The 15,452-nt window shown below is 42.9% G+C and overlaps 1 protein-coding gene across 1 annotated transcript in view; it reads left to right on the top strand.

Moving 5' to 3' along the window:
• OSBPL10 (oxysterol binding protein like 10) overlaps nt 1–15,452 on the top strand; it is a 179,707-nt gene that overhangs the window by 42,788 nt on the left and 121,467 nt on the right. Inside the window, exons 2-3 of the mRNA XM_054019842.1 lie at nt 7,902–8,077; nt 10,903–10,982. Of these exons, the coding sequence (XP_053875817.1) occupies nt 7,902–8,077; nt 10,903–10,982 (256 nt within the window). The remainder of the gene's footprint in view (nt 1–7,901; nt 8,078–10,902; nt 10,983–15,452) is intronic.

A 15,452-nucleotide genomic window follows, 5' to 3' on the forward strand; every position in this document is an offset into this window, starting at 1 on the left:
GTCCATGGTAAGAGCTGCACAGGCAGGTGTGAGGAACCTGGAGTCACGGACCCTCCACCTGCCCCAGGCAGCTGGGGACATGGGCCGGGGGCTGCTTGGGCCTCCCCCTCCCCCCGCACCACAGGCAGGTAGAGGGTCCACCGTGGCTCCCCACAGCTTTCGCCCGGCTCTCCTCATGGCTGGGCTGCGACTCTGAGCCCCCCTCTCATTCCCCTGGCTGGACCCTGGTCAGAGAGCTGCGTGGGCAGCTGTGGGGAGCCTGGGTCCCTCCACCTGCCCCGGATGGTGGGCCTGGGACATGGGCAAGAACTCTGGTGAGGGACCCCGCCCCGCACTTTTGGGAGGGATCTGGCGCCCTTGTCCTGGGCTGGCTGGAGCCAGTGCTTGCGCCACCAGGCGCTCCAGGCCTGGGGGCTGTGCTGCCCGCCCACCCAGCGCTCCGGGATGGGTTGCAGGGGCCGTGCTCAGCTGCCTGCCCGCTGGGTGCTCTGGGGCTGGGGAGGGACCCCTCTGGGTTCCGGTGAGAGAACGGGGCAGGAGGTGGGGGTCCCTGAGCAGAAGGAGTGGGCCAGCTCCAGGTTAGCCTCCCCAAGCCCGCGGTTCACCTGCTGCCCATGGCCCAGCAGCCTAGTGTAAGAAGAGCTGCAGGGCCAGAGGGGGTTCAGTTCCTTGCTGGAGCTGAGGAGTGTGGATCGTGTGTGGCTGGCTGACGGAGCTGCAGAACCCCGGACAGGACAGCACTGCCAGAAGCCGGGGAGAGCCAGAAGGAGCTCTGAGCTGGTTGTTGAGACTCCATTAGGACAAGGCCTTGCAGTAGGGGCGAAGATGGTGTGGGGCTGCGGGGGGAAGTGGCCCAGGGAATTCGAGAAGTCGTGCAACATAAAGGGACACAGCAGAGGTTGCTATCTATAGGGTCCCTGGACCGGGACCCAGAGTAGTGGGCCGGCCCAGGACCCTCCCTCCCCCTATTAGCCACAGGTGGGATGTGGCCTGGACAGTGAGGCACCCCAAAGGGGGAATTGAGCTATAGTGGCCCAGTTGGAGAGCTGTAGCCAGGAAGCCCAAGAGGGCAAAAACATTGTCTCCAGGGAGGGAGCCCTGGGGCACTGCTCTATCCCAGCGCAGGGACAAACTGAGAGTGAGTGAGTGCAGGCGGGTGCACTCAGCCAAGGGGATGCTCATGAGAGTGAGTGCGCATCATTACAGGTCTCTACACAAAAAAGTAAATCTGAAGAGGTGTTCCATGTTGTGTGTCACTGATTCTGTGGTCTTATCTACGTTAGAAAGGGTTTGCTGGTATAGCTATACCAGCAAATACTCCTAGCATAGGCATGGCTTAAACTGATTTAAAAAAAAAAATTCTTTTGCTGATATAGTTTATACCAGTTCCCCAAGAGAAATAAGCTGTACCAGCAAAAGGACTTCTTTGCTGATATAATTGCATTTATACTAGGGCTTTATACCAGCATAGCTATGGTGATATAAAAAAAAAATCACACCCAACTGACACAGCTCTACTGGTGTAACTTTTAAATGTAGACCAAGCATATAATACTCTCTCTTTTTAAAAACAAATAAATAAATAAAAGAAATCTGATTTCCCCCAGCCTTTCTTGTGAAAGTGACGTCTTGGTCAGCAAAATATAAACATGGATTTTTACCTAATTGAATTCTGAAGTTCTAGCGTAGTGTATAGGTTGTCTTGAACAATAAACTAGGACAATGTGACCGTCTTAGTAGACATGTGAGAGTTACTACTTACCAAACTTGTCTGGCAAATGCTGGAGTGTGCAATTCTATTATGGATGATCTATAATTACTGAGTGAAGGCTTGGCTGTGTTGCACCAAAACAAGAGACATTAGTAGTCTGAACAAATTTCACTTTTCTGGTAAAGCAAAATTAAAAGAGAGAGTATTCTGCAGTATATTTTGTCAGTGACTTGGGAAAACACTTATCTGAAGAACAGATTTTAAATGAAGAGAACTTGGGTGGAGGAATCAACAGAACATCAATCGAGAAGAAGGCCACTGAAAAATTCAGAGCTGCTGTTTTCCTGTTGTAGCACTGGGTAATGTATTGCCTCTGTTCAGAAATAGTAAATGTTAGGAGGATACCAAATGATGAAAAGTGTATTAATTATTTTGAGATTATTGAAGTAATTAATAAATTGCCCATTTCTATCACAGATGCCAATATTGTATAACTCTGCTATTCCGATGGGTTAAATATTTGTCAGACTGGAAAACTGCAGTGATCCAAGACTTGTATGTCAATGTATTTGCCCCCAGCAAGAAAAATGACTTAGACTGAAGATACCCAAGTATTGTAGTTCAGTTAGACATTGTATAAAACCTGGGCATAACTCTCCTAATAAGCCATAAAATCTAAAAACATTTTTCCAATTAAATCTTTTAATTGAAGAATATAAATATGTAAATCATCCTGTGTCTACAGTAGTAAATTCTCATAGTAATAAGTCCACAAAATCCATATGGAAGAATTGGCTGTAGTTTGAATGACTGAACCTTTTTTAATTCTTTGCTTTTCCCCAGACAATAGAATGAAATATGGCCATATTTCATATTGTATGGTGTTTGTTTGCTTTCAATACTGTTAAGATGAATGTATGCAACAGATAGAAGTCAAGCGTATTAGAGTGAGTGGAGAGGATCAGTTGTTAAATAAGTACATTTTGGAGATTTTTCTAAGGTAAAGCGGAAGAGTTTGGAATATGGTAGGTAAATTAATAAGTTAATTGTAATGATTCAGTGGTATTGATGAGATCCTGAATTACTTTTATAAAAAGTCAAGCTTCTGATTAATTTACTTTGTTTTTTACTAGAAATGTCAGAAAACAATCAACAATTTTTTTTTCATGAAGGAGGGCAGAGTGTTTAACATTGTTGTTTATAGCATCAGTAATGTGTCTGTTTTGGACCTGGCTGATGTACTCACACAAACACTCGTTAAACAGTTATGGATGGTGACAAATTTAATGTTTGAACAGCAGCATATCCGATCATATCTAACAGTAGTAATGTACACTGGCTTTACCTCATATGCATTATGTAATGTAGGTTTAGATGACCAATCATTTTGATCATGAAAACAGATTGAATTAATTCAGATAGGACCAAGATACATCAAATATAAACAATTATTGGGATATTTGTTATATAACTTCACTTTTCTGCTTAGAGTGGTGCTTAATCAGCTTTACCAGTGCCAAAGCAATAACATTTTAATTTGCTTTTAGTCACTCTTCTTAATGAACGTTCATAACACAATCCAGTCTATATGACCGTGTTGTCAATTGGGAGACATCTGTTAATGGTGCTATTGTTAAGTTAATGTGTCTTGTGTGTGTCTTTCTATTGTAAGTGTTTAGTATTATGTAATTTTCCCTATTATCCCCACCAGGGCAGTTTCTGAAGGATATGGTAAAATTTTCATAAGTATTGATCTTTAAAACTAAATATAGAAATCTAGAGTCCTGTATCATTGTTGGATAAATGTATATTGTGTGAAAGGAATGACAATAAAATGTAAAGGGAGAAAAAGATCTGAAGATTAAATAGATGTAAACAAGTTGGCACCAGAATTCTTTTTGTATAGTTTGTAATATTCTGAATAAATGACTTCCAGAACTCAAAGGGGAGATTTCCCCTGTACATTTTTCTTTTCTTTTATAACAATTTCCAAAAATGTATGTGATGTCCATTCCCTCTCTCCTTCCCCACTGTTTTGTATATTCATTTTGTTTTTACTTGTGGAAGGTAGAAATCTAATCCTTCCCTGTTCCTCCTGTACTTTAAAGGTAGGCCAGATCTACACCTAAAACTTACTTCAACCCAGCTACACCACTCAGGGCTGTGACAAATTTCACGCCTTCTGTGACATAGTTAGATTGACCTAACGCCCCCATAGATGTATCTAGGTCAATAGAATTCTTCTGTTGACCTAGCTACTGTCTCTCAAGGAGGTGGGTTTACTACAGTGATGGAAAAATCATTTCCGACGTTGTAGTGTCTACACTACAGGGCTAAAGTGGTGTTGCTGCCTCTGTAGCGCTTGTAGGGTAGACATCACCCTAATACCAAAGTAGATGCCAGACAAATGAAAACTTTCTGATTGGTGTTATCTGAAGTTGTATATGCACAGGGTATATTTTGTCTTACACATTTCTTATCCTGGTTTACAGGAACGTTTTCAAAAATTACATGTTGATTAGAAAGAAATGGAAAGAGTGTTTGTTGAATTATGGATCTTTCCTGAATTAGATATAATGGTAATTTGTGTGGGAAAGGGGAGACAATAATAACCTTTCTTAAAGGTGGCGTAAGATGCGAAATGTACTATACGCTGACCAAAAGGATGACCTGTCTAAAACGGTGGTAAGTGTGTTCACAGCTGAACATCAAAGGGATGGAAACAATGTAAATAAGATCTCAAGCCCAGGACGGCTTTCATGAGAACAATTTATTTAATTAGATAAATAAGTGATGTCATGAAAACAAACTGAAAGAGACTGTCAGTTGGACTGCTGGACAGATGCACTCAGATCAAGATGATTTAGAAACTTTTTTGTACCCTGTTTATTTAACAGGTAAATTCCTAAAATTACTACACTGGACAAAGATTAGACAAAATACTTTCTTTAATCTTTCAGTTTTGTTTACTTTGTGGATTTTACAGTGTATTTTTATTACCCTTTTCATGTCGTTTCCTATCTAGTTGGTGAGTCAGCTCTCTCATTTCTGTAAAATTTTCACACATCAACAAGGAAGAGGGAAAAATGTTTTAAAAGTAGGAAAACAGGATTCAAAATCACAGAGATTGACAGGGAGACTTATGGACTAGTATAATACATGCAAGTAATTTTATCTTTCCTTTTGAAATTGTCTAAATTTCAGTCTGATGGTCTCCCTGTATCTCAAGATGCCTACTGCAGACTTTACCCTATGAAAGCTCTTGTCCAAACAGGATATGATTTATACTGCTTATTTTTGCTGTGTTGTGTTTTTTTTCTTACTGAAAGATAAAAATTACTGATTTATTTAAAATAACTTGAAATTTCTGGCTGTTGCTTTGGAATAAGTGTTAAGCCAATTTGAGGGAAGAGATACACAAAACTCTATACTTGACTAAATGGGGTGGAAGTTATACAGTATGGAAAGTTGCATGTTCCAAACCCCTGTATGACCTTTATATATAGAGATGTAATACAAAAATGTAAAGCTTGTGGCTGGGCTTTCCAAAGGAGCCTGTGTGAGTTAAAATCCCCAGCTGTTATTGAATTTCAGTCAAAGTTTGGCACTTAATTTGCATGGGCTCCTTTGAAAAGGCCAGCCTAAATATTAATATTTTATTATAAATAGGTGAGCTGGTAACATTAAGTTTGTAAAACTGTATTTGACTTGTGAAAATGGTAGAATGCTTGGTCACTACCTTACAGGCACAAATGGATTAAAATGTCAGATCAAAGCCCTCGCTAATAGTATTCTGTTCTCTCCCCCCTCCCCCTCTTTTCCTGGTCCACTGAATTCAGTAGGCTATTAAATAGTGTTCTTTGCTATATTTAACATACTTATCAGTTATTTTATTTTAATATTGTAGCAGTTGGGGGCCCTAGTCAGAGATGAGTATCCCATTGTGCATAGATATCCGTCATACAAACAAGTAACACACGGACAATATTTGCCCCTGAGAGCTCAGAATTGTAAGTTTATGACCAGATGTGACAGAGAGATGAAACAGCCAAATAGTGGTGGTTGTGTGGGGATTCAGCTCATCACCTCCCTAGTCATTATCTCAGTAGTTAAGGTGTATTTTTTTGTAAGCAGAGGTATTTGAAGGGAGGTGAAAGTAGTGGTTCTACCAATTTTGTGATGGGCAGTTTTTCCCATAGCAAAAAGCATAGAGGCATGTGTCAGAGGAAGTGGGTGATTGAGATTGGGGGTCTTCATTGCACCATTAACCTCACTTTTTCTCTGTTAAAATAAAAATGTTTTGGAAGAGTAGGTTTAAAGTATGAAGGACCTTAAAGGTGAGGACAAGATCCTTGTGTTTGATGCAAGGGAGAGTGTAGAGGCATGCAAAGTGGGGAACAAAGCGGTTAGAACGAGTCGGGAAGATTGACCTACCAGCAGCTTTGAGTGGGCTTGACCAGCCTGAGACTGCAGCAATTGTGCCAGAGTGGTGAAGTTTGTTAGTTGAAATGTGAGATAAAGACTTGGACAAGAACTTCGAAAGCCTAGACAGACAGGGCAATGCTGGAAATAATGTGTAGGAAGCAGTGGCAAGATTTAGAGACAGTCTGGATGTTTGGGTCCAGAGATAGGGCTGAGTCAAAGATGACACCCAGGTTATTATTTTGTTTTGAAGGCAAGTTGCAGTTTTACAGACAAGAGCTGCAGAACTGTAAATCACTAACAGCACTTTGCAACTGACGTGAATCTGTGCATAGCAATATGAAACTGTTCTTTGTTCCAGAAGGACAACAACAAATAATGCCCTGCCAAATGCTTACTTTAGTGTCATTATCCACATGTTGTTAGGTGCTATAAGAGGCCACCTGCATCTGCGTAAGATCTTCTGTCTTATCTGCTGTGTTTAATAGACCATTTTTCCTGAAATAGGACAGAATTTTCAACTACTTTGGCAAAGGTTATACATTATTGAAGACTTGGTTCAGTGTACATGATTTAAAGATGGATTTATATGCATCAAGATTTCTACAGTTCTAAGATGGATTAGAAGAAATGCTTTGTGCTTCCAGCTCTTGAGTGCTGGGCTAGAGTAACTCAGTTTGAGATGGCTAAAGTGGACTGTTGATTGTTTCACCAATCTTAAAATGTAAGCTTCAAATAAAGTGCTTACCTCGGGTAGTACTGCTTTAAGCAAACTCTCTTTTCATTTGGTCACATAAGACTTTGCTTTCATCCTTTATATCTTGATGACTCTCTGAATCAGTGACTGTTATCCAGATGGATTTTCACTGGGACTGACACCTGCCTACTATTAGTTATTTGAATATCTGGATGGATGGGTTTCCCCCTGCTATTGGAATTTTATTGGCAAAGTGATAGATTTGCTGACTTGAAGATTCCCCTCCCTAAGCCCCCATCAACTGCAATCCTACAGGCTGGTTTCTGTACTTCCTACTTTAATTTCTAAGGGGAACTGGATGTCTATATCCCTTAGACCAGCTTTGAAAATCCCAGCCATAATGGGACTTATGTGATATTTTCCCTTCTGATTATATTTTGTAATATCTTGTGTTCTGCTCAACCCTGTACAAAAGTATTTGCATATTTCCTTTTTAAAGAAGTATTAAGAGAAATGAGAGGGTCATATTTGCATGTATAATTAGGCAAATAAGGCCCACCCTTTCGCATACAGTGCAAGTGGACTCAGGTGGCTGCAGAGGTGTCTCTGGGTTTCTGGACAGATGATGTCATAAAGTAGTAAGTGCCTTGCCAGGCACAGGGGCTTGTCACAAACCCAGAAGTGACAGGCATAAAATGCCATACTCACCTAGCTTTCCATTTTTGGCACATAGATATATTTGACAGGGCACCACATTTGGGATGTTTCAATGACATCTGTATGAGTGGAGGGGGGTGACTTTCTTTAAAGATCACGTTCAATTAGAAACACCTTTTCCCATGTCCATTCATTGAACCTGGACTCTTCTGTATTATCACCAAACTGAAATAAAGGTATTGTTTTGATACATTTATCCTCAAGTGTACAGGATACTATATAACAAAAAAGGTTTTCCTCCTTGTTTAACATTTCTGTGAAATTTAAATTAAATTTAACCCATGCTTGTTTTTCAGTAGCTGCGTGAAAAATTCTTTGAAAGAAAAACTATACAATTGTGGTTTCTTTGAACAGGTACTTTGTGCTGGATTTTGAGACTGGGATTCTGCAGTATTTTGTGAATGAACAAAGTAAAAACCAGAAGCCACGAGGAGCCCTGTCTTTAGCTGGAGCTATAATCTCTCTCAGTGACGAAGTGCCACACATGTTGGTAGTATACTTTGCTAATGGAGAGATATATAAACTGAGAGGTATAGTAATCTACTAGCTACTTCTTAAACATGCTTATATAAGACTAGCCTTTCCTCCCATTCTTGTAACTTTTTTAGTCTTTACCTTCTTTCACAATTATGACAAAAAATCAAGTTGAAGTTATGTTGATTATGGCTACCTTACTGCATGCTAGACAATACAGTGGAAAAATAACCTGCAATTTTGTACATTGCCATAGGAAATTATACAATCTACTGTTATGGTGTCATAACCGTGGCATAGTAGGGATGGTGCAGTATTGTTGGTTGGCTTGATGTGTGACAAATCTCAGTCCAATATACTTGTATTTAAAAAAAAAAAAAAAAAAAAAAATTGTGGTGAGGGTTAGGCTAGACTTAACAATTTAACCACAAACTAGCTAGCCATCATATTTTAGAATTTACTGTAAAGCAAACAGAAACCCTAATGAAGAGGCATAAAGATTTGAACACAATATTTAAATTGCATAGACATTTGGATGTGTAGCAAAGTAACAAAGGGATTTTCTGTCAAGGAGCTTAGTTTTTGAACAGTTACGAATAGTGTTCTCATAACTTCTACAGTGCTCTGCCTACTGACTGAGATTTACAAGATTATGCACAGCAGCATGCTGCTTATTACTGAATTGTTATACTGGCAACATAGCTGATGAGAAATTTAATAAAATATTCCCTCTTCTGTTCCCTTATCATTAAAATTAATTTGATAATTTGAATTACCATTAATCTGAGATTCAGCAGTATGTGTAATTTTGTATTTGTGTTCTTAATGTTGATATGGCATTTAATGATGATTCAAAGTGGTTTGCTAATAAGAATTTTTAGTAGTTGATGCATCATAACTGAATTATACATTTAATACTCTCTTATAGAATGCGTACTGGTATTAATTGCAAACACTGTTTTCCAATAATTTTAAAGGTGATGTGCAAAGGGGAGAAAAATTGAGCTTGTGCCCTTTTATGTTGCTTTTCAGTGCATCAAGGCAGCATGTTAGGGTTTTTAGAGATTTTTAGTCAGAGTATAAAACTCTTACTGAATTGAATTTACTTAAAATTTTTTTTGGGAGGGAGGTTGGTAAAACTTACTAAACTTCAGTGATTGATTAACATGTGAGTGGGGGAAGACTGTTAAAGATTCAACATCCTTGTGCACTTCAATGTAATGGTTAAGTATTCACAGCTTCTGACACCCAAAAGTCTTCCAGAAAAACTACACAAAACCAACTTTACATTCTTGATATATCTAAGGTTGGATCTAAACTTGAAAGTTTTACTGGTCTAACTTTTGGTTAGGGATACAATTTATTTATTTTACTTTTTACCCAAATAGTTATACTGTTGCAGACCCTAGTGTGGATAATTATCCTGGTGTAAAGGCGGTTTCTTTCAGTACATGTACTCCCCTTCCCATACGGGAATAGCTGTACCAATATAAAGAACGTTTACACAGAGATAACTGCATCCACACTATGGTTGGGTTGTACTGGGATAGTTTAAAGTGGCACAACTTTCTAGTATAATAAAAACCCTCTTTAAAAAAAACAATCAAAGCACAAAAAGTCACCAATTTTTATTTTTTTAGGCTTCCTTTATATACCATGAAGAAGGAGGAAAAAAGGCAACTTTTTAAGGTCCCGAAAGCACCTGCCAAAATAATATATTAAACTTATTATTTAATTAAATATTTCTTACTCCATCTTTTCCATTGCAAAGTAAAAATAGTTAAATTGATTATTTGGGAGCAAATTTAAAAAAAATCTAATTCAGAAAGGAATTGTATTTTAATAAATAAGAGTTTTTACTGCATCATATGGATGAATTAGTTGTGGAAAACTAGTTATTTTTCTTCTTTCTTCAGCCACACAGTATCTTCTTAGGTTGAGGCTTAGGTAGGGTTACCATTCGTCCGGATTTACCCGGACATGTCCTCCTTTTTGTGCTAAAAATAGCGTCCGGGGGGAATTTGTAAATCACTCACAATGTCTGGGATTTCCCCCCTCCCCGGCAGAGCAGAGCGAGCGGCTGGGAGGGCTGCAGGGAAGTCCCGGGCTGGACTCCGGAGCAGCTGTAGAGGAGCTCCGCCCTGCATTCTGAGCCGGCAGCTCTCCCCTGCAGCCCGGCTCCGGCAGCACTGTGCAGGGCCAGGGACCGGGTTTTGTTGTGCTGGGGAGCGCAGCCACGTGTCCGGCTCGCACAGAGCCCAACACCCTGTTCTGAGCAGCAGGGTAAGAGGGCCAGGGGGCAGGAGAAGGGGCAGGGAGGTTCTGGAGGGGGCAGTCAAGAAACGGGGGGGTCGGGAATTCAGGGGGGGGGCTTTTTGGGGGGAGTGGAGAAAGTTTTGGGCAGTCAGGGTACAGGTAGGGTCCTGGGGGGCAGTTGGGGGGGGGTCTTAGGACGGGGAATTTAGGGGACAATGCACAGGGAGTCTTAGGTAGGGGGTGGGGTTCTGGAGGGCAGTTAGGAGCAGGGGTCCCAGGAGGGGGCAGTCAGGGGACAAGGAGCGGGGGGAGGGTTGGGGGTTCTGGGGGGGCGGGAAGTGGGAGGGGCAGGGGCGGGGCTAGGGCGGGGCTCCTCCCGTCCTCTTTTTTGCTTGCTGAAATATGGTAACCCTAGGCTTAGGCTTTGTCTCTGAGAAAATGTAACTGGTTTAACTAAATTGGTTTAGCCTGGTGCACTTTTACAAGGCCTCATGCAATAAATAGACTTTTAATTTCACTTAGGTAAGTTACTTTTAAACTGTTATCAAGTGCTGGAAACATTCCCTTTTCTGTAATGTCAATTGGCTTATGCACAATTTTTGCACTTTTTTTGTTTCTGTTCTAGCTGCTGATGCAAAGGAAAAACAATACTGGGTGACTCAGCTCCGATCCTGTGCCAAATACCACACGGAAGGTAATTCTAAGGTAAATAATAATGGGAAAGAATAGCATTGTTGGATATAACTGGAGTAAGTGAAGAACAGGATAACATGAAAAATTAATCCATTAATAACAGCCGTCAACTTCTATTTGTATAGCATTTTTTTACATTTCTCTCAAAGCCTTTCATAAATAACACACGCTAGTGGTGTCTATTCTGCCTGCTTTTCAGCTTTAAGATAAAGTAGCATGAGTAAGTGTTGAGAGGGAGGTAGATTGACTGACTGGACAGTGAAATATAGGGATTTCCAAAGGGAATAAACATAGGAAGATATTGTGATTGCTTCATATCTTTTGGTTAATGTATGGCACTTCAGAGGTCTGAAGTGTGTTACTAAACAGCTGGAATAATAAAGGTTTAATAGGTTAGGAAAGTAGCTGGGAAGTTAGTCCATACATAGACTTGGGTATGAAAATGATTATACTGTGTGAGGGAGGGATAGCCCAGTGGTTTGAGCATTGGCTTGCTAAACCCAGGGTAGTGAGTTCAATCCTTGAGGGGGCCACTTGGGATCTGGGGCAAAAATCAGTACTTGGTCCTGCTAGTGAAGGCAGGGGGCTGGACTCGATGACCTTGCAAGGTCCCTTCCAGTTCTAGGAGATGGGATATCTCCATTAATTTCTAATTTCTATAAGGCAGCATATCAATGTGGTAGTATAAATCACTGAAAATTGTTTGGTTTCAAAGAATAATGGGTGGTCTTGTTTGCTCCCAAAGTTAGATAAGAAAAAGTTGAGCTTGCTAACATTTTACAAATTAAAGTGTGGAATTCTTGAAAGATGTAAAGTGAATATTGAGGGATAATATGTAATTTTTCTTCTTTTACAAAGAGGGGACTTGGTTTGGAGGATAGATAATGATATATGGAATCCAACCTCTGCCGCTGGTTCAAATCTGGTCTGTCTATGGCTCAAGTTAATAGTTTGGTGATCTGTGGGTTTGTCTACACTAGTTTTTCAAACTTGAGTTAATTGATTGCTAATTAATTTGAGTTATCTAACACATTTGTACACATTAGTCTGGACACTCCACAAAAAATTTGTCTGTCTACCCTCTACCTAATGTAAACCATTTGTGTTGTGGAACAAATATTTGTGAAGTGCCAAGACTAGGGTGTACAAATGTGTTGGCTAACCCGAGTTAATTAGCAGTCAGCTAACTTTAGTTAAAGGTTCTAGTGGAAGGATACCCTTTGTGAAGTGAGTCGGTAATCTCATTCCAATTGTTAATAGTGGGCAGTTTCCCAGCATCTTTACTGATCCTTTCCTAGCGTTAAATACTAAGTTTTCAATTATTTGATTTTACATTTCTTTTTAGAAAAGTAGGCTTTTTATATTTGCCACCTCAAGTGGATATATCCTGATCTTGTTCAAATTCTCCTCTATTTTTAAAAAAACCTCCCCTCTTGATTCATGAAAATGTAAAATTGAAACTGAGCTACATAAAATAAGTAATTTACAGGAGAAAAACAAGTGCATTTTCTGGATTAAAATGTTGATTTAAGGGGAACTGGGTGTCCATTGCATTTTAAACATATAATAATATTAGTGAACAGACCATGGAGGATCGTATCTAAAATACAGATTAATATTAAAAATTCAGAAAGAAACAGAGAGACTGCTTGGCTCCCAGCAGTAATACATGAATATTCATGTCTGAAGACATACTTATTTATAATTCAGATAAACTAAGGAAATTGCTTATTTTTCTAGGAGAGAACACAGTTTAGGGAAGGGGGCTCTCAAACTGTTCAAAGCTCATCTTAACAGAGTTATTGTCTGGTGGACCCACCTCCCTTTCCTGTTCATGATAGCGTGGACTACCTCCCCTTTGTTGCTGATCAAATAACACCCTCCTGGCATCTGCAGCAATTGCTTACATGGGAAAATACATTACATGTTTTCCTAATTTTACTTTAGTTTCTTTTGAGTGCAGTTTAGCAGCTGGAAACGTAGAGGAGAGTAGCACCATGTGGCTAGCAGGCACTCCATAGACAGCTGCTGGTTTGTGGACCAGACTTCAGGAAACATTTGTTTAGGGCAGGCCTGCACAACTCGTAAAGCAGCAAGGGCCATATTACTCCAAAGAAAACAGCTGAGTGCTGAACCCCTCCCCAGCGCCATCCAGCCCCCTGAAACAACCCCCGCAGCGCTGCTGAAACACCCCCCCAACTCTGCCCAGCTGCCCCGAAACAACCCCCCCCCAGAGCCGCCCACCCCGCGGAAACAAACCCTCCTTCCCTAGCACTGCCCCACCGAAACAGCGGTATTGAACCTTGGTAATATGTTATAGCGGGCCCCTAAGGTAGTATAATTAAGGTAAAAGAAAACTGTCTTTTTGCTAGAAGTAGAATAAGATCTTCCCCCCCACTTTGTAATCAATTGCCCTGTTGAATGAATGAGGAAGGCATGGAAGGCAAGCACTTTCAGACAGCTGCAACCCTTGGAGAGGGGATGGGAGCCAGACCAGATCAGTAGAACAGGTCAGCCACCAACTCGCCGCTCGCCTCCTCAGCCCCCCACCCCGGCCGCCGGCTCACCTGCCCACCCACTTGCCTCCTCAGCCGCCAGCTCACCTGCCCCTCCGCCATTGCCCACCCTCTCGCCTTCCCCGCCGCCGGCTCACCTGCCCCCCCGTCACTGCCCCCCTGCTCACCTCCTCAGCCCCCTGGCTCGCCTACTCACCCCCCGCCTCCTTGCCTCCTCAGCAGGGAAGGCTCTAGGCACCAGCAAAGCAAGCAGGTGCTTGGGGTGGCAAATTTGCAGGGGCGGCAGGGATCCAGCATGGGAGCTGAGAACCAACAGGGAGCCCTGGGAGCTGTACTTCCTTGGTTAGCTTCCTGCCTGTGGAGCCAGCCCTGGAGCAGGGAAAGAACTACAGTTCCCAGCATTCCCTCGGCCGCAATTAACAGGAAAGGGAGGGGAAAGGAGTGTGGAACTGAAACCTCATGCTGCAGCTTGCTGTAAATGGTAGGGACAGAGCCAGCTCTAGGTTTTTTGCCGCCCCCCACCCCAGCCCTGGGCTCCCCCCCCGCACCCCTGTGTTGCCCGAGCCCTGGGCTCTCCCCCGCCCACACCCCCTGCTGCCCCAGCTCTGGCCCCCACCTGCTCCCCCCCCCGCACGCCTGTGTTGCCCGAGCCCTGGGCTCTCCCCCGCCCACACCCCCTGCTGCCCCAGCTCTGGCCCCCACCTGCACCCCCCTGCTGCCCCAGCCCTGGGCTCTCCCCGCACCGCCTGCCGCCCCAGCCCTGGCTTCTCCCCCGACCCACATCTCCTGCCGCCCCAGCCCTGGGCTCTCCCGCACCCCCTGTCGCCCCAGCTCTGGCCCCCACCTGCACCTCCTGCTGCCCCAGCCCTGGGCTCTCCCCCCACCCGCACTTCCTGCCACCCCAGCCCTGGCCCCCACCCCCTGCCACCCCAGCCCTGGGCTCCCCCCCCGCACCCCTGTGTTGCCCGAGCCCTGGGCTCTCCCCCGCCCACACCCCCTGCTGCCCCAGCTCTGGCCCCCACCTGCACCCCCCTGCTGCCCCAGCCCTGGGCTCTCCCCGCACCGCCTGCCGCCCCAGCCCTGGGTTCTCCCCCCACCCACATCTCCTGCCGCCCCAGCCCTGGGTTCTCCCCCCACCCGCATCTCCTGCTGCCCCAGCCCTGGGCTCTACCCCCTGCTGCCCCAGCCCTGGGCTCTACCCCCTGCTGCCCCAGCCCTGGGCTCTCCCCCAAAGAAAGAATTGGATAGACTAAATGGATATTGCATCTCTCTATCTGAAGCCTAGCAAGGCAGGTACGTGGATCCCACTAGAATTTAAAATGAAAAGTAAGGGAGGGGAGGCTCTACTAGACTGGGCAGCTTTAGATACAGTATCAGGCACGTAGGAGGATTTACACTTCTGAGCCATGGAAGCAGAAATTGACTTTTCTTTTCCAGATTTAGCTAATATTCAGAAAGGGAATCTAGCACCTGCCTTCCAGATTTGAACACCCTCAAAATTCAGGAGTGCTCAAGCTCAATTTGGGCATCTGTTACTTCATTTCTCCCAAATCAAATATACTGATCCACTGTAACTTGCTGTAGAAAAAGTAGAATAAATTGAGCAAGAAATGCTTCCCAGTGGTTATTAGGACTGGAATTGCTATTTTCAATAGCCATTGCTTTTTTAAATTATTATTATTATTATTTATTATTAAGTTTTAGTTTTATTTGTTTAAAAGGAAGACAGTGATATTGCATTGGCAAATTTCCCATAGAAACAAAGAATGGAACAAAAGAATAATAAAGGCACCTCAACTTTTCCTCATTTATGTAGGACAGTCTTATAATATGCATCCAGATATCCTCCAATCACACAAGCTGAAAACTGTTCCACTTCACTGCAGTTCTGTAACCATATGGGAACCAATCCAGTCTGTGTTCTGTGCACATCCAAAATTCCTGCTGAATGACCCGCTCTGGGAAC

The sequence above is a fragment of the Malaclemys terrapin genome, chromosome 2, assembly GCF_027887155.1.
Source record: "Malaclemys terrapin pileata isolate rMalTer1 chromosome 2, rMalTer1.hap1, whole genome shotgun sequence".
Taxonomy (NCBI): Eukaryota; Metazoa; Chordata; order Testudines; family Emydidae; genus Malaclemys; species Malaclemys terrapin.